At 65.3% G+C, this 20774-nt stretch overlaps 4 protein-coding genes across 4 annotated transcripts; 3 read left to right on the forward strand and 1 right to left on the reverse strand.

Moving 5' to 3' along the window:
* Positions 1–525: 525 nt before the first annotated feature.
* PRPF19 (pre-mRNA processing factor 19) lies at positions 526–5230 on the reverse strand. The gene is made up of 16 exons (XM_082059446.1): positions 5060–5230; positions 4609–4758; positions 4429–4505; positions 3716–3857; positions 3505–3578; positions 3345–3407; positions 3205–3246; positions 3035–3109; positions 2721–2796; positions 2375–2484; positions 2068–2223; positions 1917–1986; positions 1706–1791; positions 1270–1440; positions 972–1077; positions 526–682 (listed from the first exon to the last, which is right to left on the reverse strand). Exons 1-16 carry the CDS (start codon positions 5076–5078, stop codon positions 585–587), a joined length of 1515 nt encoding a protein of 504 aa, XP_081915572.1. The 5' UTR covers positions 5079–5230; the 3' UTR covers positions 526–584.
* A 69-nt stretch (positions 5231–5299) lies between these two features.
* On the forward strand, positions 5300–7590 carry TMEM109 (transmembrane protein 109). Its single transcript, XM_082059447.1, has 4 exons — positions 5300–5443; positions 6082–6315; positions 6395–6497; positions 6576–7590. The coding sequence occupies exons 1-4, from the start codon at positions 5315–5317 to the stop codon at positions 6944–6946; spliced, it is 837 nt and encodes a 278-aa protein (XP_081915573.1). The 5' UTR covers positions 5300–5314; the 3' UTR covers positions 6947–7590.
* Positions 7591–8371: 781 nt separating this feature from the next.
* Positions 8372–14889, forward strand: TMEM132A (transmembrane protein 132A). Its single transcript, XM_082058078.1, has 11 exons — positions 8372–8518; positions 9524–9738; positions 9816–10217; positions 10312–10670; positions 10747–10896; positions 11455–11656; positions 11731–11874; positions 11958–12160; positions 12615–12888; positions 13083–13274; positions 13352–14889. Exons 1-11 carry the CDS (start codon positions 8428–8430, stop codon positions 14447–14449), a joined length of 3330 nt encoding a protein of 1109 aa, XP_081914204.1. The 5' UTR covers positions 8372–8427; the 3' UTR covers positions 14450–14889.
* A 715-nt stretch (positions 14890–15604) lies between these two features.
* CD6 (CD6 molecule) lies at positions 15605–20774 on the forward strand. The gene is made up of 13 exons (XM_082057828.1): positions 15605–15785; positions 16888–16965; positions 17435–17494; positions 17608–17916; positions 17991–18290; positions 18372–18440; positions 18548–18685; positions 18860–18988; positions 19080–19187; positions 19274–19345; positions 19430–19591; positions 20214–20369; positions 20506–20774. The coding sequence occupies exons 1-13, from the start codon at positions 15731–15733 to the stop codon at positions 20601–20603; spliced, it is 1734 nt and encodes a 577-aa protein (XP_081913954.1). The 5' UTR covers positions 15605–15730; the 3' UTR covers positions 20604–20774.

A 20774-nucleotide genomic window follows, 5' to 3' on the forward strand; every position in this document is an offset into this window, starting at 1 on the left:
CTGTCCCCCCGCTTCATCCCCACTCTAACTCAACTCTTCCTCCTCCTCTTCCTCCAGCCAGACACCGCTTGACATCCCCCAGAGCAAGCTGGAAAAATAAATCGGTTCATACCGCGGTGGCTGCGGTGGTGGTTTGTCCCTTGGGGACAGTCCTTTGTCCCCATCCCAGAGCTGGTGGCACCCAGAGCTCCTCTCAACCCCCCCGACAGCCCCCCCTCTGCCTTCCGTACCCTGCGGACGACACAGCGCTCCCGCGAATCTTTCTTTTATTTCCTTACCGAAACTAGATCACTGCTTACAAAACCTGCACGGTGTGTCCCCCCCGCCCCGAAATTCCACCCCCTGCCCCCCTCCCTGGCCACAAACACCCCCCAGCGCTGGGGCTGGAACCTCCCGGTGCGCGTTACAACTGCAGAACAGAAACTAAAAGCAGAAAAAGACACAAGCGAAACTCAAAAAGGAGAAAACTAAAAGGAGAAAGCGCAGAAGGTGATGAAGAAGCAATAAACCACTTGCCCCCCTCCCCACCCCAAAATTCCCTCCCCGACCCCCAGCGTGGCAGCGAGACCTCCCCGCAGACCCCGTTACAGGCTGTAGAACTTGAGGCTGCGGTCCATGCCGGTGGAGGCGATGAACTTGGCGTGGTGGCCAAAAGCCACTCCCGTGGTGAGGCCACTGTGCTCTGGGGGGGGGGAAAATAAAACACAAACAATCCCGTGGTGTCTCTGCAGTGATTGGGGACACCCCCCGCCCAAGGGTCTTGCTGCAGGCAGAGGCACTTTTCATCCCCACAGACCCCAAAAAGCTATTTTCTATCCCCCCAAAAGCCACTTTCTGGCCCCAAAAAGCCATTTTCTAGCCCAAAAAAGCCATTTTCTGGCCCAAAAAAGCCATTTTCTGGCCCAAAAAAGCCATTTTCTGGCCCAAAAAAGCAACCTAGAGGGCCCCCCCAAACCTCTGCCCCTCCTCACCTGTGAAGTGGAGGATTTCCGTCCACTGCTTGCAGATGTAGATCTGCACGTCTGTCCCGCCCAGCGCCAGGTAGGTACCGCTCTGGTCGAAGATGAGAGACTTCACCTGCGGACAAGGGAGTGGGGCTTCAAATTTGGGCCAAAAAGCTCCAAAAATATGGGTTTTTTTGGGGTGCTGGGGGGGTAGCACCACTGCATGGGGCTCCCCCAAAGCAGAAGACAACGGTCAGGAGAAATTCTGGGGTGGTGGAGAGCAGGAGAGCAGACCCATCACGGGGACAAGGGGACGGTGCCGCACCTCGAAGTTGTTGTCCAGCTGCAACGTCTTGAAATTCTTGAGTTTGCGCAAATCCCAGAGTTTGACGGAGGAATCGTCGGCCGCCGTGGCCAGGTAGTAGCCGTTCTCCGAGAAGGCGATGCTGGTGATGGGGCCCGAGTGGCCAGGGAAGTTGGCCACGTTGGTGCGTTCCTGGGGATAAAACATTTAAAAGGGTGAAGCAACCAGTGACAAACCCTCCTTTCTGTCACCCCTTCTCTTGGGGATGCAGCAAACGCTTTATTGTCGCTTGACAAGACCAGAAGCAGCCGCTCTTGAGCTGAAACTTTGTATTTTGAGAGAAAAACTCATGAGAGTTTCCCCAAAATGTTGTACCAGCGTCACACCTCGGCCTCGCCGCTCTGCCGGGCACTGAACCCCCAACATGTCACCTCCCTGTCCCCCCCATCCCTCCTACCTTCAGATCCCAGATCTTGATCTGAGAATCCATCGTCCCTGTTCCAAAAATGAGCCCGTCCGGGTGGAACTGGGCACAAGTGAGAGCTGCAAAGACACGGGGGGGAGATTGGGAGGGTTGGGGAGATTTTCTGATTTTTAGCAGCCCCCCCAAAGCTATTTTGAGCTCTGAGCTCAGAATAGCCCCCCCAGGGTGGGGAGACTCATCTTACCGCAGCCAGAGCTCTCGTCTGTCACCTTGGTGAGGACACGGCCTGTCTGGATATCCGAAAAAGCCCAATACTGGAAAAAAAAGAACAAAAACGTTGAGCAGAGAGAGAGGAGAAGGCGGGAGGGGGGTCTGTGACTCCGGGAGGGTCTCACCTGGTCGTCGGAGGAGCTGAGGAGATAATCGCCCGTGGCGTGGAGGCTCAGCCCCGTGACAGAGCCCTCGTGGGCACGGACGACCTGCACGCAGGAGGCGTTGGGGACAGACCAGATGCGGATGGTGGCATCGGGAGAAGCCGAGAACACCAAATCCTGAAGAGGAATGAGGCAGAGATGTTGTTAACACACACAAAAAAGTCATCTCTCCGTCTGAGGGAGGTTTTGACAGGCCCAGCACCAGAAATGGGCCCAGAAAAGCAAATCTGGTTGTGATGGAAGAGGCAAAACGCTGGGCTAAGCGCACCTGAGATGGGTGGAAGACGACGCTGGTGACCTTCTTGGTGTGTCCCTTGAGCGTGGCCAGGATCTGCTCCGAGCTCTTGTCAAAGACGATGACGTTTTTATCAGCCCCGCCTGGAAAACAAAGCAAGAAGTGGTGAGAGACGCATCCGTGGCAACCAAGACCAAGTTCACCCACTTTTCCTGGCAACCACCATCCCCAGCAGCTCTGCCCTGAGCCCAGAGAATCCCTCGCGCCCCTCTGCGCCACCTCTGTCCCCCAAAAAAAGCACAAAGGGACCCACTCCCAGGCACACACAAGCTCTTGGTGACACCACGTGAGTCCCCGCAAGCGGAGGAGCTTCCCTTACCGGTGAGGATCTTGTTGGTGTCGGAAGGACAGAGGTCCAAGGCGAGAATTCCCGGGATGCTGGCGCTGTGCAGCCCCTGCGCGACGGAGGAGGATGCCAGATTAATGCCACAAGCAAGAAAATTCATGCCAGGAGCAAGAAAACTAATGCCACAAGCAAGAAAATTAATGCTGGGAGCAAGAAAATTAATGTCATGAGCAAGAAAACTGTGGGCTGTTGCACAGAGTCACCAATCTGTCACTTATCGACGCTGCGAAGCGGCACAGAGGGGCCAGGGGGATTTTTTGAGCCCCTGACTGTGTCACAGCACTCACCACGTGCGAAGCAACCTGCCGGTATTTGCTGAGCTCCTCCGGTTTCACCAGCTCCTCCGGCACAGTCTTGCCTCTCTGCAAAAGGAAAACAGCGCAGAGATAAACACTGGGGGCTCTCGCAGCACAGCTCGGCCACCACGGTGTTTTCGGAACAAAAAGGGGTCACGTACCTTCTTCCGCTCTGTGGTCAGCACCGTCGCCTTGTCTTGAAGCTGTGAAACAAGAAGGGGGTCACAGTGGGGTTTTCATGCGGGGAAGAGGGGAAAAACCACTGCTGGGGGCTGGAGTGGCGCAAGTAAAGAGCTGTTACCTTCTGGATGATCTCGGGGGTCATGCCTGCGAGCTCACCCAGGTCCATGGACTCGCCGGCTCCCTGCGCGGATGGAAATGGGGCTGGTTAAACCCAGAGAGGGGACGAGGGGACATCGGCAGCCAGAGGGAAAGCACCCAGAGGGGCAGTGGGGACTCACCGGCACGTTGGGCTGCGAGGACGGCACCGCCTGCGGCACGATGAGCCCGGCCTGTGGCTTCAGAGTGGCCAAAGCTGCGGGGGAAGAGAAAAAACACGAGTTCACAAGGTGCTTGGAGGGGAAAGGAGATGGTGTCTGCTGCGGTGACAGCCACCGAGACCACCCACATGCCCGAGACCTGCAGCCCCCACCCCGTGTCACCCCACGTCACCTTCTCTGGCAGCGGTGACCTCCTTGGTGAGGCGGGCGATGACGCGGCAGGCGGCGTCGTGCTGGTAGAGCGCGTGGGACAGCTCCTGGCGAGTGGTCTGGAGCTGCTGGCGCAGCGTGAAGCTGTGCAGCATGACGGCGTCCTGGGGAACACGCACAGTCAGGAAGGGAAAAGTGCGGGCAGGGAGAGGAACAGGCTTGGGGACGAATCCTGGGGTCAGTTTTGGGCCCCTCACAACAAGAACGCCCTTGAGGTGCTGAGTTGAGAGAAGGGAACGGAGCTGGTGAGGGGCTGGAGCACAAGTGTGATGGAGCGGCTGAGGGACCTGGGGGGTTCAGCTGGAGAACAGGAGCTGAGGGGAGACCTTCTGATCTCTGAACTGCCTGAAAGGAGCTTGGAGCTGGGGGGGTCGGGCTCTGCTCCCCAGGAACAAGCGCCAGGAGCAGAGGAAACGGCCTCAAGTTGTGCCAGGGGAGGTTGAGGTTGGATCTGGGAACAATTTCTTCCCCAAAGGGCTGTGGGGCATTGAACAGGCTGCCCAGGGCAGTGCTGGAGTCACCATCCCTGGAGGGCTGGACAGACGGACATGAGGTTCTCAGGACATGGGGCAGTGCCAGGGGTGGGTTAACGGTTGGACTCAATGATCTCAAGGGGCTTTTCCACCCAAAACACTCCTGTGAAAGCCCCAGGCTGCTGCTGCCCCCGTTACTCACCCATTCATCCTGCAGAGCCTTGAGGATGGCCGGGATGCTGGTGGCGGATGGCGGCTTGGGCCGGATCGGGTGGGCAACTGGCAACGAGACAACACCGTCACCCTCCCAAAAACCACCTCCCGCACCCCCCGGTCCCCGCAGGGCGGGAGAACCGGCACAACCCCCCCTCCCCAGCGGTACCTTTGATGTCGATGAGCTGCTCCTCGGACAGGGGCTGGTTGTTCACGGGGTCGGTGCCGTTCTCCGCGATGTATTTCTCAATCAGCCGCCGCTCGTAGACGTGGTTGGAAACCGGGGAGACGCAGGGGTGCTCGGGGACCTCGTTGGAAACTGCGGCGGGGGAGGGGGAGGGGGGTTACGGTACAGAACGGGGGTTTCGGTACCGAGCGCAGGCTCACGGTACAGAATGGGGATTACTGCCCGGGGGTTACGGTGCCGAAAGTGGGGTTACGGTATGGAACGGGGGTTACGGTACCACCCGGGGGTTACGGTACCGAGCGGGGGGCTACGGTATCCCCCGCGGGTTACGGTAGGGGATGGGGGTTACGGTACCGCCCGGGGGTCACGGCACCGAACGGGGATCACGGTAGCGAACGGGGCCTCCCCGCCCGGTGCCCCGTCCCCCGCTCACTGGAGCAGATGAGGGCCATGGCGGGGCCCGGCGGCCGCGGGGCTCGGCCTGCGGGCCGCGCCGCCTCCGCTCGAAGCTCCGCTGCTGGTTCCGGTTCCGGGCGGCGCTGGCGACGCTCCCACCGGCTCACGCGGGCGCCGCCGCCGCTCCGCCGCCACCGGAAACGGAAGCGCTCCCGGCGTGCCCCGCGCCAACGCCCCCCAACCCCCCCGAGTAACGACGCCTCCCGGCGTGCCCCGCGCCCCGCCCGTTGTTATGGCGACCGTGTCCCAGAACGCACCGCGCGCGCGGCGGTTCCCCCTCCCTGCGGACTACAGCTCCCGGCGTGCCCCGCGGCGGCTCCCGGACTACAGCTCCCGGCGTGCCCCGCGGCGGCGGCGGCCGGTGGGTCTGTGCGCGCGCCCCGGGCCCGCCCCGCTCCGCAGCGCCCCCGCGCGGCGGCGGTGAGCGCTGCCCCCCCCGGGGGGCCCGGGCGGGTGGGGAGGGGGCGGGGGGAGCGCGGGGGCGGGGGGAGCGGGACTCGGGCGGGAATACACAGGGCAAAGGGGACGGGGGGCTGGGGGGGGTCCCAGAGTGGGGGACACGGGGGTCCCGGCGGGTTTGGGGGTGTCCTGGCGGGGGGAGCTCGGGGGGACGAAGAGGGAGGGGGGGACTGGGGTGGTAATGGGGGGGGAAGGGGTGACACCCCGCTCGGGGGGACACCCCGGGACCGGAGGCGGACGGGGCGGGTGGGGGGGCGCAGAGCGGGGGTCCCGGGGGTGCGGGGTCCCTGGGGGGACAGCGGTGGCTGCGCCCCGTCCCGCAGCCCCCGCGCCCCCCGCCGGGACGGGGGGTGTCACGGTGTCCCCGTGTCCCCCCCAACCCGGGCCCGTGTCCTTGGGCAGGGCGTCCCGGTGACGTCCGACCTAAAGATAGCCGGGTGGGGGGGACACAGGGGACAGCGGCCCCAAAGCCGCCCGGAGGTGGCCCCGCCATGGCGGGGGGAACGTGTCAGCAGCGCGGGGGGGTCCCTGTCCCCACAGAGCCCCCGGCCCGGCGGCGGGACACACGCGATGGGGGGTGACACGGGGCGCCGGGCCCTGCTGGCCGTGCTGCTGTGGGTCCCCGCGCTCGGGGTGACAGCGGGGGACAGCCAGCACGCGGCTGGGGGGCCCAGCGCTGTCCCCCCCGATGACCTGTTGTCACGGCTGGGCCGAGCCGCCTGGGACACCCTGGAGAGCTGGGTGGGTCCCCAGCCCCTGCGGCTGGTGGCAGAGGTGAGGTCTGTCCCGGTGTCCCCTCCTCTAGGGACACGGCGGGGCTGCCACCCACCGCCACCCCTTTTTGTCCCCGCAGAGCCTCTCCGCCACCCTCTGGCTCGTGTCCTCGGGGATCTCGGTGGCTTTGACCACGCTCTGCGGGATCATCGGTGACCTCCTGGCCGCCTCCGGTGTCACCGGTGAGCGTCGAGGGGACTGGGGGGGATCACCCCGGCTTCATCACCCGCACCGGTGACACCGGTGACACTTTCCCGCAGGTGACCGGCTGGTGCGTGCGGCAGCGCTGGCTCCCGGGGAGGTGCAGCGGGTGCTGCTGTGGGGTCTGGTGGCCCTGGTGGGGTCCTGGGTGCTGTCACGGGTGCGGGGGCTCCTGCTCCCCACCCTGCGCTGGGTGACACTCTGCTGCTTCCTGGGCGCCTTCCTGCACGTCACCGCGTCCCCCGAGAGCCCCACGGCGCAGGCGGGGATGCTGCTGGGGCTCTGGGTGCTCTACACCCTTTTGGGGAGCCTCTTGGCCCCCTCAAGCTCCAGCGCCCGCCTGGACGCCGCTGTGCGCAGCCTGGAGTGGAAGGTGGAGGAGCTGCGGCGGCGGCAGAAGTGGGGGGGCCCTCGGAACCAGGAGGAATGACGCCCCCACACCTTGGGGCGTCCCATCAGCTCTGTACCCCCAATTTTGCGTCCTCCATGCTGAGCACCCTGTCCCCCTATCTCTGCCCACTCCCGATCCCTGCCCTTGTGAGCCCCCCCCACCCCGCGGTGCACACCAGCCTGGGAGCCCCCCAATATCACCGGGGGTCCCCTTATCCTGCTGGGGGCCCCCCCCCCAGTGCAGCACCCCAAAAACTGGAGCTCCCCTCCTCGCACACACACCACGGTGCCTTAACAACAGCCACGAGTGCCTTCCCCTAGGGGGGGTCGTATGGCCCCTGTGTTCCCCCAGCCCCAAATCCAGCCTTACCACGGTGGGGGGAGCACCCCATTCCCCCCTTACCACAGTGAGGGGGTTACAGGGACACCCCAATCCCCCCTACCATGGTTGGGGGAACAAGGACACCCCAATTCCCCTTCACCCACCCTGGTTTCTGTTGTGCCCATCAGAGGGGACCCAGCTCCTCACTCCAGGCATCACCCCAGCCTAAAATGGGGGGGGTCTCTGCTCATTTGGGGGGACTGCAGCCCCCACCCCGGGCCTCATGCTGTCGGTCCTTGGGTTTTCAGCTGCTTTTTGGACTGTTTTGATATGCGGTTCTGAATAAAGGTGGTTTCACCGTGGCCTGGTCGTGTGCTGTCCCTGTGGGGGTTCCCCTTGGAGGCTGCCTGTCCCCCCACACCCCACTCAGGCTGGGGGACACGGGTGGCACATTTCAGGGGCACAGGAGGGTGTCACACTTGCCCTACACTTGTCCCTCTCCCTCTGTTTGCTGAGGAGGAGGAGGGGTGGGGGTTGATCCGTGCCAGGATCCGTCCCCTTCTCCGTGTCCCCATCGCCCTCCAGTTGTCCCCGCTGCCCGCTCCGCCTGTCCCCAGCAACAGCGACCCTGCGGTCCCTCCCGTGTCCCCAGTGTCCCCCAGTTGCCCCAGCTGGGGTAAGACAGGGAAGGATGGACACGAACTGGTGTGGGAGCCCCCCTTGTGTGTGCGGGGTCCCACCACATGGCCAGTTGTGTCACCTGGGGGGGACGGGGACAGGGTTAGAGATAGAAATAGGGAGAGGGACGGGGACAGGGGTGGGGAATGGGATGGCGACAGGAATGGGGACAGAGGTGGGATGGGGACAGGGATGGGGACGGGGACAGGATGGGAGTGGGAATGGGGATAGGGAAGGGGTCGGGGACAGGGATGGGGTCAGGAATGGGGACAGGGATGGGGCTGGGGACGGGGACGAGAGTGGGACAGGGACGGGGACGGGAGTGGGACAGGGATGGGGACAGGAAGGGGGCCGGGGCGGGAGCCGTGCCCGGCGCTGCCCAGGGCCGGTGTTTAGGACCCGGCGGGACGAGGCGGCGCCGGTGCCGGTCCCGCCCCGGCCCCATTGTCTGGGCGCGGAGGCGGAGGGACGGGAGCGGCGGCTGCCGCTGGCACGGAGGCTCTGCGGAGCCAGCCCCGGCCATGGCCCCCGCACCGGCCCCGGTACCGGCTCCGGTACCGGCCCCGGGGACGCGGCTGGCGCTGCTGGCCGCCGCCCTGCTCTGCGCATCAGGTGAGTGCGGCGGCACCGGGACCGACACCGGGACCGGCACCGACGCTGGCACCAGCACCGGGACCGGCGGCAGCCCCGCGCCGGGTTCCGCACCCGATCGCGGGGGAAATCCCCGCCATCCCGCCCGGATCCGCTCCCACCGGGGGTCCCGCGGTCCCGGGCGACCTGTCTCGCCGCATTCGGGATCGCCGGGATCCGCTCCCCCCGGGTCCTCCCCGCCTCCATTTCCCCGGATCCCCCAAGATCCCGAGGGGATCCGCTCCCCCTCTGCCACATGCGATCCTCCGAGGAACGTGGGATCTGCTGTGATCTCAGGGGGTGGATCTCCCCGCCATCCACACGGGATCCCTGCGGCCCGAGGGGATCTGCTTCCCCTGCCCTGTGATCTCCCCACTCACCCGATCCCCCGCGATCTGCCCGCGGGGGGGAGCCGCCCCCTCCCCTGCCCACGGGGAGCTGTGGATCGGGCGAGATCTGTCCCCCGTGGGGAAGGGGGATCCTGGCGGGATCTGTTCCCTGCGCATGGGGAACCCGGTGATCCGGATACCCCGATTCAGGATCCCACCCTGGGGGACCTGTCACCATCCCTGTCCCCAGGAGGGGAGCGGGTCCCCACCCCGCTGACACAGCCAGGGCAGCATAACGAGTGCGGCTTCGTTAGTGGGGAGCAGCCAGGCATGGGGGGGAACCACGCTGCACCCCCCAATGCTGACCCTGGCATTAGTGGGGTGTCACTGGAGGGGCACAGGGGTTGCGATGGGGCAGAATCCTGGGGTGCAGGGTGTCCTTGTCCCCAAGAGCGCAGGGGTGGCCAGGTGGGTCCCGGAGTGGGTCCTGAGGGCAGAGGGAGGGAGATGGTGGGGTCTGGAGGGGTCCTGGGTGCAGAGCAGCTCTCACCAAGCTGCAGCATCAGACTGTGGGCTCGGAGACCCCCACTCACCACCCCCCGGCACCCCTTGCCCTCCGAGGCCACCGAGGCCAGTGACACGGCCCCTGTCCTCGCAGCAAGAGGTGATGGGGACCCCCTCGACCCTGTGTACCTACCGGCGGATCTGGAGGTGCTGGGGGTGCCCGAGTATTACCGGCTGCAGCGGGCGGACCAGGACGTGCCCCCCAACGCGTCCCTGCACACCCACACTGAGACCTTCCTGCTGCTGCAGCGCGGCCCCCCCGCGCACCCCCTCGTGCGGGCCACCTACCCCCCCTTCAGCACCCGCCAGGTAAAACCGCCCCCACCGCCCCCGCCGACCCTGGGGCAGCCCAACCCCCCAACTCCATCCCTGGATGTTTTTTGCAGGAGTTGCCCACGGAGCCCCCCCCGGGGAGGGACGGCCCCTCGGCAGCGTGGGCCATCCGCGCCGTGTCCCTCGAGAGCGCCGTGTCCCCCACCGAGCCCGTCGCCCGCGTCCTTTTCCATCTGCAGGGTCCCGACTGGCTGCTGGGGCAGCGGGACCACCCCTGGGACCACCTTGGGGTGCAGGAGCACCCTGGGGAGCACCCTGGGCAATGGGAGCACCCAAGGGAGCGTGACCACCCTGGGCAGCGGGAACACCATGGGGTGCGGGACCACCTTGGGCAACAGGAGCACCCCAGGGAGCACCCCAGGGATCGGGACCACCCCGAGGAGCGGGACCTCCCCTGCGTCGCCCTCCATGCGCACCACCGTGGCCGGGTGGCCCGTGGGACATGTCGCCTGCAGGTCAGTGCCACCCACCGGGGCAGGACCCCCCCATCCTGGGGACCACCCCGCTCATTCCCTGCTGACCTGCGACACTGTTTTCTGTCTCCTCCAGGCACCCCTGGGCGTCTGCGTGGTGGAGCTGGAGATCCCCCCGCGCTGGTTCTCCCCATCCCCACGGGCAGCCGATGCCCCCGGGGAGCCCCCCGAGCCCGTTGAGCTGCACTACGGTGTGGTGGGAGCGGGGGAGTGCGGCGGCGGGGGGGGCCGGGAGCGGAGCCGCCGCGGAGGGGATGCACCCCAATACCTGGGGGCTCTGGAGCTGCGGGCGGCCGAGCCGGCGCGGCGGCAGGAGGTTCGGCTGGATGACAAGGTGCTGCTGCGGGTCCCCGATGCCACCTTGCGCCCGGGACAACGCTTCACCGCCACCCTCGCCCTGCGGAACAACTTCACCGCCGACCAGCTGACGCTGCGGTGAGACCCCCCTCCATGGGCAGGGGATCCCCCGTGGTGGGTGACGGGCCGTCGTGTGACAGGGGTTTGGTGACAGGATCAAGGCGAAGAAGGGGCTGCAGGTGGTGGCCGCCCGCCCCGGTGTCCCCAGCGCCTGGAGCGCCCAGCTGGAGCGCACGCGGGGTCCCAAGCACTCCACGGCCGTGGTGACGTGTCGGCGCAGCAGGGACAACCGCGGCGGATGGAGGTGGGAGCGGCGTGACACCCCGGGGGTCCCCGGTGTGGGAGGGGGCTCCTGTGTGGGGGCCCAGTGCAGCGCAGTGGTGCCCAGTTAGAGCAATGGGGTCTGTGCATGGCACTGCCTCCATCCCAGTATGGCCCAGGTGGAGGGAGGTGACCTGTACTGTGCACTGCCTCCATCCCAGTATGGCCCAGTTGGAGCAGGGGGAGCTGTGCATCACACCACTCCCATCCCAGTATAACCCACGGGGACCTGTGCATTGCACCATTCCCATCCCAGTATAACCCACGGGGACCTGTGCATTGCACCACCACCATCCCAGTATAACCCACGGGGACCTGTGCATTGCACCACCACCATCCCAGTATAACCCACGGGGACCTGTGCATTGCACCGCTGCCATCCCAGTATAACCCAGAGGCATCTTCATGTTGCGCTGCTTCCATCCCAGTATGACCCAGCCAGTCCAGGGTGACCTGTGCATTGCACCAGTCCCATCCCAGTAGGTCCCAGTGGGGGAACTGGGAGGCACAGGGCAGCCCTGACCCCCGTGCGGTGACACAGGGTGGCCGACTCGGCCACGTTCCTGCACCTGGAGCTGGCGGTGGAGAACGGGACGGGGGGGCTGGCGCCGGGGGGGCTGGCGCGGCCCCTCACCTGGCAGGTGGAGTACCCGGGCCAGGACCCTGAGGCCCAGAAGGACAAACTGGTTTGGGAGATCCAGGTGTCGGAGCGGGACGTCCGCGCACTCGTCCCCCTCGTACAGGTGGGTACCCGCAAACCAGACCCCCCCACCCCGGTTATGGGGGGACCACACACTCACCCCCATTTACCCACCAGGAGCTGGAGATCCTGAATACTGCCCTGCTGACCGGGGTCCCCCGTTCCGTACCGGTCAAACTGGTGATGGTGGAGGCGGGGGGTGGCGTGACCGAGCTCCCCGAGCCGCCGGGCTGCGAGTCGGCCGACAAACAGGTGCTGCAGGTGAGTGTGACCCCCCTGTGTCTCCCCATTGTCCCCTCGCCCCTCTCGGGCTGCCTGCTCCCCCACTGCGTGTCCTCCCCCAGGTTTCGGACGCCTGCGACGCTGTGTTCGTGGGGGGCAAGGAGAGCCGTGGGGCGCGGGGGGCGCGGGTGGATTTTTGGTCGCGGCGCCTGCACGCTTCGCTGCGCTTCACCGTCTGGGCGCCGCTGCTGCCGCTGCGCGTCCAGCTGGGGGACACGGCGCTGGAGCAGGTGCGGGGCTGGCGGCTGCCCGGTGGCCCCGACAGGTGAGAGCAGTGACTGGGGGGGACGCTGCTGCCACCCCCTGTCACCGTGGCAGTGGGCGAGGGGGGAGCTGGGAGCGGGTGCTGAGTCCCACCGCGCTCGTGACGCGTGTCCTTGTCCTGCTGAGCCCCAGGGTGTTTGGGAGCATGTCCCCTGCCCTGCTGAGCCCTGGGGGACTTGTGACACATGTCCCTGTCACGCTGAGCCCTGTGGGACTTATGACATGTGTCCCTGCCCCACTGAGCCTCATGGCACCCATGAGATGCGCCCCTGCCCTGCTGAGCCCCCATACACTCGTGACACATATCCCTGCCCCCTTGAGCCCCCACATGCTCGTTACGTGTCCCTGCCCCACTGAGCCCCATGGCGCTGTACACCCCAGCCCCTCCGAGCCCCCACGCGCTCATGACACCCCCCAGCAGCCCCGCGGGGCTGGTGACACCCGTGTCCCCGCAGTGTCCCGGCGGAGGCAGATGAGCCCGGGGAGGACGGCGACCGGCGGGCGCGGAGCTGCCACCCTCAGTACCAGCGCACGGCGCTGAGGGTCCTGGCGCACTTTGTCGCCCACCCCCTGGACGGTGGCCGTCACCTCGCCTACCTGCCCGGCCCCCAGTGGCTCCTGGATGTCACCCACCTGGTGGCCAGCCGGACCCGGGTGCAGGACCCCCGGGTGGCCACACTGGAGGGGGACACTGTGATCGGCCGGGAGCCGGGGGTTACTTCGGTGGAGGTAGGTTTGGGGGGGGTGTCACCTTTTGGAGGGGTGCAGGGGTGGCCCTGGGGGGAGATGGGGGATTGGAGGGTGTCCTGGGGGCTGGAGAGAGGGACAAAGTGGGGCTGGGGACCAGGACAGGGTGTGGAGAGGATGGGGACACAGAGGCCATGCAGTTTGGGGCTCACAAGGTCCCCCCCGTGTCCCCCCAGGTCCGCTCCCCACTCTCTGACTCCATCCTGGGGGAGCAGATGCTGGTGGTGTCAGAGGAGAAGGTGACAGTGACAGCGCTGCATCCCCAGCTGGTGGCCGGGCTGTCCCTGACGCTGCGCCCAGAGCCAGGTCACCCTGGTGTTGTCACTGCTACCGCCTTGGGGACAACCACCCTGCGTGCCCCCAAGCAGGTGAGAGGCGTGGGGGGAATGCTCGATGTGCCCGGTGTCCCCAAACCCCAGTGTCACCCACCTGGTGTCCCTGGCAGGAGGCGACACTGTCCGTCTGGCTGTCCTTCTCCGACCGCACGCTGGCCCCGCTGGAGCTGTATGGGCAGGACGCAGCCTTGACCTTGACCTCGCTTGACCCCGCTGTGGTCACCGTGTCACCCGGTGTCCCCGCCACCCGCCCGCGGGTGGTGGCAGAGGGCGCGGGGCGGGGGGCTCTGCTGCAGCTCAGCCTGCACCCCCCGGACGCTTGTCGCCGCGGCCGGCACCGCGTGGGCGCGTTGGCCACAGCCACCACCTGGCTCGAGGTGGGGGACAACCGGCGCGTCCCCACGCCCCGCGGCGGCCGCCCCCCCCGGCCCAGCCCACCCTTCCCACGCGCCGAGGGGGCCATGTCGGGGGAGGCGGTGACGGTGGCCACCGAGCCGCGGCGGAGGGTCCCCGCTGGTGTGGGACCTTCCTCCACCAAGCTCCAAGGGTTGGGGTCCTCCTCCGAGGAAGAGGAGGAGGAAGGTTACGGCCACGGCCGCGCCACCGGGGACGAAGAGGAGGAGGAGGATGAGATGGTGAAGGCTCCACAGCGGGTGACTGACCTGGAGATCGGCATGTACGTCCTGCTGGGGGTCTTCTGCCTCGCCATCTTCATCTTCCTCGTCAACTGCATCTTCTTCGTCCTGCGCTACCAGCAGAAGGAGCTGCCGGACGCTGGGGCCACCTCCCCGGCCCCCCAGCCCCACAACTGGGTTTGGTTGGGCACCGACCAGGAGGAGCTGAGCCGGCAGCTGGACCGGCGGCAGCCCGAGCCCCCGGCCGCCCCCGCCGCGGCCACCGACACCGGGCGCTGCTGCTGCGACGCCCCTGACGCCAACACCGCGCCGGGTGACCAAGCGGGCGTCCCCCCAGCTGGCACCGCCACGCCACGCAAAGACACCCCGGGGGGCGGCGGGAGGAGGAAGCGGGTGGAATTTGTCACCTTCGCCCCACCCCGCGTCCCTGAGGAGCCCCCCCAGCCTGTCCCCAACGTCCAGTCCATCCTGGTGGCCGGTGACGATGACATCCGCTGGGTGTGCGAGGACATGGGGCTGCGGGACCCTGAGGAGCTCCGCAGCTACATGGAGAGGATCCGGGGCAGCTCCTGACCCCCAGGGGGGGCAGCCCCCAGCCCCCCAAACCAGTAAGGGACCCACCTCCTCCTCGTGTCACCTCGGGAGGGGACATGTCCCCCATTCCCCAGGACCGCTGCACATCCCTCTTGGTGGCCTGAGCCACCTGAGGGACCAGCCCCACATGGCGGGGGGGTCTCCACCCAGCTCGGGGTCCACACCAGCCCCCCCAAACCTCAGTGACGTCGGTGTCCCTACTGCTCGGGGTCTCATTGCGACATTGTGTTCATAGTGATGATGATGATGATGGTGACGAGTCCTGTGGTCTGATCCCGGGGAGGGGCCCGTGCCCCCCCCACCTCACCGTTTTGTACGACTGACATTTTCTGCGCCCCGCCGCGGGGGGGCGGCCGCCGGGGGCTGCTATTTATGGCAGGTTTTTAAAATTCTGACGTTGTTACAAAAAAATTAAAATATTTAAAAAAAAAAGACAAGTGTCCTGTCATTGTCCCCGGGCTGGGGGGGGGAGTTGGAGACACGGTGAGGGGACCAGAGAGGTGACAGAGATATATATAGATATAGATATATATATCTAAAATGGGTAGGTGAGAAAGACAGGAAGCTCAGAGGAGGCAGACGATGGGCAGGGACCCTGCCAGCCCTCCACACCCCCCAACTTCCCCCCCAGACTACGTTTTCTTTCATGATTTTGGGTGAAAACAGGTGGCACATCTTTGGGGTCACCATGGGGTGTCCCCTGAAGGTCCTTGGCCATGATGTCGCAGCTGCCGGTGGCCACAAGAGCATCCTCCTGCCCCAAAAAACAGGGGAGATGGAGGGAACCCCATGCTCTGCGCCATCACCCCACGGAGCTTGGGGGACCCTGAGGTGCCACTGGGGATGTTGTCCCATGAGGTGCCACCGCTGATGTCCCAAGCCCGTGACATGGTGACTCACCAGGAGCTGCCAAATCATGGCTCCCATAGGATCCATGTCCCCCAAGGGCTGAGGGTGACCTGGGGTGGCACCACCAGGTCCCCAACGGCTCCCGTGACCCCCAGGGACAGCGCAGACTCATGGCGTGTCCCCAAACGGATCCCACCCCGCTGTGACGGTGCAGGATGGGGCCACCCCATCGTCACCCCCGCCCCACGGCGCTGAGCTGCTTCCTGCAGCCACCACCCGGGAGCGGGTGACAAGCAGCGCACGGAGACACCTCCGAACCATGTCCCCAGGCTGCTGACAGAGGTGGCAGGAGGACAGGACCCCCCTCAGCCCCCCAGCTGCTATGGGGCTGCCCCACGGCCGCTGAGCAGGATGGGGGGGCTCTGCCTGCTCTGGGTGGCTCTCGCCGCTGTGGCACCTGGACAAGGTACGTCAGTGTCACCTCCCTGTCCCCTCGCTGTGTGCCAGGACCCCGGGGTGACAGCTCAGAGCCGGGTACCTGTCACCCCCCCGGGCTGGGGGTGCTGGTGCGGGGACATGGGTGGTTCAGCACTGAGGATGCTCTGGAGGTAAATCCGCAAATTTGAGCTTTTCCCCCCAATGCGAGTGAGGGCAAAATGTCCCCGTTGGGGACTGGGGACACTAAAAAGGGCTCTTGGGGACATCCCACCCCCCCAGCTCCCACCCTCATGGGGAGGGGGTGATGGTCTCTGGGAACAGGGTGATGCTTTCCTGGTACAGGACAAAAACTTACCGACCCGCTCGTGTCACCAGCGTCACCCGGGAGGGTTTTGGGGACAATGCCACCTGCCCCGCAGGGTTTGGGGTGGTTTTTGCAGTGAAATGGCTGCCAAGAGCAGCCCCGAGGCCTTGGACGGAATGGGGAACCAGCGCCATCGTTTCTGCCAACGTCACATTCACCAACACCAGGACCTGCCAAACTCACCCCCATGTCCCCCGCTCCCGCACTCACCCCTCACCTTCTCCTTTAATATCATTTTCCTTTAATATTTTAATTTCCTTTAACATTATTTTCCTTTAAGATTTTTATTTCCTTTAATTTTCCCTCTAAGATTTTAATTTCCTTCAATATTTTTTCCTTTCAGATTTTAATTTCCTTCACTACTTTCTCCTCTAAAACTGTATTTACCTATAGACATTTGATTTTCTGCATCCTCAGCCATTCTCCTTTGCGCCCCGATGCGCGAAGGTGCGAGCGGGTTCGATCGGCACCGCGGGGCTGACGTAGCGCTTGCAAAAAATAATGCCCTTTTTTGGTCAGAAATCGTTATGGCAATAATTACGTTATTGCAAGAATTGCGTTATCAACCCCGTGCAGCTGGGGGTACAGAAAAAGCCGTAATGTTGGAAGCGACGATGTTAAACGCACCTCATCTATGGGCAGTGAATCTTTTGCCCTTGAATAGCCAAGTAATTAATTTTTGGGGTGATAACCGTGGGAGATGGGGGACAGGGAGGGTGGGACGCTGGGGTGCAGGCGGGAGCAGACAGACCCTCTCTGTCACCAGGGGCAGTGAGCCGGGGGGTGACAGCGACAGTGACACCCCCGATCCGCGATGTGACCCCGCCGTACCGCGTCCCCACCGGTGAGTTGTGTCCCAAAAATCGCCATATTTAGGCCCAAATTCTGCGTCCCCCATCCCGCCAGCAGACCCTGTGCCAGGAAGTGTCCCCAGGGCAGGTGTCCCCCCCAAAAAGGGATGATGTGGGGACATGGGGGTTGGTTATTAGGGGTGTCCCAGGCTTGGGGTGGGTCCCCATTTTGTGGCAGCTTGGGGACGCCATTTTGGCTGTTCTTCCCAAAATCAGTGTCACTTTTCGGGGCACTGGGGTGTACATTTCTGCCCCCCACCCTCTCTGTGGCCACATGCTGGGGTGCCACATCCCCCCAGTTTGTCACCTGTGAGCAGCCGGAGCTGGTGGCAGTCTGTCTGTCTGTCCTGCAGTTGTCACCCCCCTCAGATCACAGAATCACGCAGATGGGACATTTGGTGCCAAGGGGGGGGGTCTCGGTGGGCTCAGCCCCTCATACCCCCCACCTCTCCCCCCTTGCAGCCCCCACGGAGCTGACAGGACCCCCCAGCGCCGCAGCTGGAAACATCTCGGTGACACCAGGTGAGGGTCGGGGACCTCCGTGCACCCCCGTCTTGGTGGGGACCCCATCCTCCCGGAGCCGGTGGTGACACTGGGGACAGCACCACGGTCACCCGTCCCCCGTGTCCCCCCAGGGCATGGCTTAGTGCGTCTGTCCGGCGGGCGCAGCCGGTGCGAGGGCCGCGTGGAGCTGGAGCAGGGGGGCGTCTGGGGGACGGTGTGTGACGACGGGTGGGATGTCACCGATGGGGACGTCGTGTGCCGCCAGCTGCGCTGCGGCTGGGCCGTGCGGGTCCTCGCCAACAGCGCCTTCGGCCGCGGCACCGGCCCCATCCTCCGCGACGACGTGGGGTGCGAGGGACACGAGCAGCATCTCGGGGACTGCCCGGCCACGCAGGACCACGACTGCAGCCACAAGGAGGACGCCGGCGTGGTGTGTTCAGGTGCGTCCGGCACACACTTTTGTCACCATCAGGCATCGGTGGGATGTCCCCAAACCCTCCCTTTTTCCCCCCAGAACACCAGGAATGGCGGCTCACCGGTGGCATGGACGGCTGTGCCGGGCGCGTCGAGGTGTTTTACCATGGGACGTGGAGCACGGTGTGTGACAACGCGTGGTACGCGGTGGAAGCCGATGTCCTGTGTCACAGCCTGGGGTGCGGGGTGTCCCTCTCGCGTCCCTCCTTCGCCCACACGCTGCCCACCAGGATGCTGTACCAGTGTGGGGGCCACCAGCCCTCCCTGGCCCATTGCCACTGGGTCTACAATAAATCAGCTCCGTGTTACCAGTCCCAGGCGGCTGGAGCGGTTTGCAACGGTGAGTGACCCCCCTGGGGTGTGGGGGTGCCCTGGAGACGAGCTGTGACCCCATTTCTTGTGCCCCCCCCCCCACCGCCAGGCTCCCAGGGCTTGCAGACACCCACCCCGACAGCCACGGTGACAACGAGCAACGTCACCCTCCTGAGCAGTGAGTGTCCAGAACCATCACCCGGGTTTGGGGGGAGCACCCACCTCACCCCCGCCACCCGTTACCTGGAGTGAGGTGTCACGAGCTGTGACCGCTCTCCGCCCCAGCCGAGGTGTCCCCAGCCGCAGGGACACTGTCCCCTCAGCACACGCTGCTGTTTGCGCTGTGCCTGGTGCTGGCAGCGCTGCTCCTGCTCACCGTGCTGGCCTTCACCGCCGCCCTGCTGAGGGTGAGGAAGAGGAGTGGTAAGGACCCCCCGCGGGGGACATGGAGGGGGTGACACCACCAGTGGGGACGTGGCGGGGGGTGACACCACCAGCCCATTGTGGGACGTGGCAGGGGTGACGCTGCCACCCCACTCTCTGGGCTGAGCTGTGCCGTGGGGCAGCTGAGCGGGTGCACCCCCTGTGTCCCCGCAGCCCACGCCGTGTCCCCCCTGGGGCTGGCTGTCCCCGTGCTGGTGACCCACAGCGCACAGAGCCCCGACGTCCCTTCTGCGACCCCCAACGACTACCGGGAGATGCCCCCCAGTCTTCCCAAAGGACCAGGTAGGTCTGGTAGGTCACCGTCCCATCTTGAGGGGCTGTGGGGGGCAAGGGGTCCTGGCTGGAAATGGTCCTATCCCCATGTCCCCCCCAGACCCAGCTGTCACAGCCCATCCCACCACCAAGGACTCCAGCTCCGACTCTGACTACGAACACTACGATTTCAGCAGCAAACCGCCCGTCGCCCTCTCCACCTTTTACAGTGAGCACCCCAAAGGGCCCCGGGACCCCAACACTCAGCCGCGGGGTGTCCCCACTGATGTCCCATCCCTGTCCCCTCCCCCACAGACTCACTGCGCCGGCAGCCCGGGGACCCTCTGCTCCCCAGAAAGGACGGGATGGAACCGTTCCCTGCCAAAGGTGCCACACGACAGGGTGTCCGTCTGTCCGTTCTGCCCGTGGCAGGGTGAGGGGCCATCCTGACGTGACTTCCATGTCCCATAGTGCTGGGCCCCCCGTCTTGCGGCAGCTCCTCCACCTCCTCCTTCTCCTCCTCCGAGCCCTATTGCAACGAATCCGGGCCCCCCCCGCACCCCTGCCCGTCGCCCCCCACCCATGGCACCCACCAGCACACGGCACCCACCGCCCATGGCTGCACCAGCACAGGTGGGCAGCATCAGAGGGATGTGGGGTGCCAGGGACCGGGGCAGGGGTGGGGACAGCCCTGGGGACACCAGCAGGGACGGAGAAACCCCCAAGGGCAAGAGAAAGGGACAGAGAGACTCCAGGGAGAGGGACATGGATGGGGACAGCCCTGGGGACAGGAACAGAGGTGAAGAGACCCCAGGGATGGGAGAAAGGGATGGAGAGACCCCAAAGACTGGGGCAGGGATGGGGACAGCCCTGGGGACAGGAACAGGGGTGAAGAGACCCCAGGGATAGGAGAAAGGGATGGAGAGACCCCAAGGACTGGGGCAGGGATGGGGACAGCCCTGGGGACAGGAACAGGGGTGAAGAGACCCCAGGGATAGGAGAAAGGGATGGAGAGAGCCCAAGGACTGGGGCAGGGATGGGGACAGCAGCAGGGATGGAGAGACCTTAAAGATGGGAACAGGGATGGAGAGACCCCAGGGATGTGAGCAGGGATGGGGACAGCCCTTGGGACAGAAGACACTCCAAGGACAGAAGCAAGGGATGGGGACAGCCGTGGGGACAGGAACGGGGATGGAGGGCACCAGGGGGTGTGAGCAGTGACAGAGGCACCAATGAGCCACCCTGCTTCCCCCAGTTCCCCCAGCAGCAGCCAGCGTGCCCGCCCCAGTGCTGTCCCCACCGGCGCCCCCAGCAGAGCCCGACCCCACCGACAGCTCCAGCACCTCCTCGGGGGAGTGGTACGAGAACGTCCAGGGCATGGAGCCCCCAGGGGACCTGTCCCCAAACCCTGGTGAGGACCTGTCCCCAAACCCTGGTGATGTCCCCATGCTGTGGGGGTGACACAAGGGGGCCCAGAGCTCCTCTGTCCCTCAGCATCCTCCTTCCCGTCCCCGTCAGCTCTGCCTGATGGACTCTGTCCCTCGCAGGGTGGCCAAACCCCTCCTGTCCCTCGGGGGGACACACACAGGACCCCGACTCCTCCGAGGGCAGCGACTACGATGACATCCAAGGCTCTGCCTACTGAAGCTGCCAGGGACAGAGGGACACAGCAGGGGGACCCGACACTGTGTGGCCGAGGACGTGCCATCCCACTGCTAACATCACCTCTGGACTTCTTGGCCACCTCCTCCGTGCGGAGATGTGGGGACCGGTCCTGGTGGCACCTGGGGGGATGTTTAGACATTAAAAGCTTTAC

Source organism: Streptopelia decaocto (genome assembly GCF_964273445.1).
Source record: "Streptopelia decaocto genome assembly, chromosome: 7".
In the NCBI taxonomy this organism is placed as follows: domain Eukaryota; kingdom Metazoa; phylum Chordata; class Aves; order Columbiformes; family Columbidae; genus Streptopelia; species Streptopelia decaocto.

Bases quoted from the DNA above. Each gene is read 5' to 3' on its own strand.
- PRPF19 (XM_082059446.1), bottom strand. The intron at 3,110-3,204 runs GTACGTGACCCC...TTCCTTTTGCAG, and splicing joins TGACCACAGAGCGGAAGAAG to AGAGGCAAGACTGTGCCGGA. The intron at 1,792-1,916 runs GTAAGATGAGTC...GTGTCTTTGCAG, and splicing joins AGACGAGAGCTCTGGCTGCG to CTCTCACTTGTGCCCAGTTC.
- TMEM109 (XM_082059447.1), top strand. From the start codon at position 5,315: ATGGCGACCGTGTCCCAGAACGCACCGCGCGCGCGGCGGTTCCCCCTC. The intron at 5,444-6,081 runs GTGGGTCTGTGC...CTGTCCCCACAG, and splicing joins CCCCGCGGCGGCGGCGGCCG to AGCCCCCGGCCCGGCGGCGG. The intron at 6,498-6,575 runs GTGAGCGTCGAG...ACTTTCCCGCAG, and splicing joins GGCCGCCTCCGGTGTCACCG to GTGACCGGCTGGTGCGTGCG.
- TMEM132A (XM_082058078.1), top strand. From the start codon at position 8,428: ATGGCCCCCGCACCGGCCCCGGTACCGGCTCCGGTACCGGCCCCGGGG. The intron at 11,657-11,730 runs GTGGGTACCCGC...TTTACCCACCAG, and splicing joins CACTCGTCCCCCTCGTACAG to GAGCTGGAGATCCTGAATAC. The intron at 12,161-12,614 runs GTGAGAGCAGTG...GTGTCCCCGCAG, and splicing joins CTGCCCGGTGGCCCCGACAG to TGTCCCGGCGGAGGCAGATG.
- CD6 (XM_082057828.1), top strand. From the start codon at position 15,731: ATGGGGGGGCTCTGCCTGCTCTGGGTGGCTCTCGCCGCTGTGGCACCT. The intron at 18,441-18,547 runs GTGAGTGTCCAG...TCTCCGCCCCAG, and splicing joins CAACGTCACCCTCCTGAGCA to CCGAGGTGTCCCCAGCCGCA. The intron at 19,346-19,429 runs GTGCCACACGAC...CATGTCCCATAG, and splicing joins GGAACCGTTCCCTGCCAAAG to TGCTGGGCCCCCCGTCTTGC.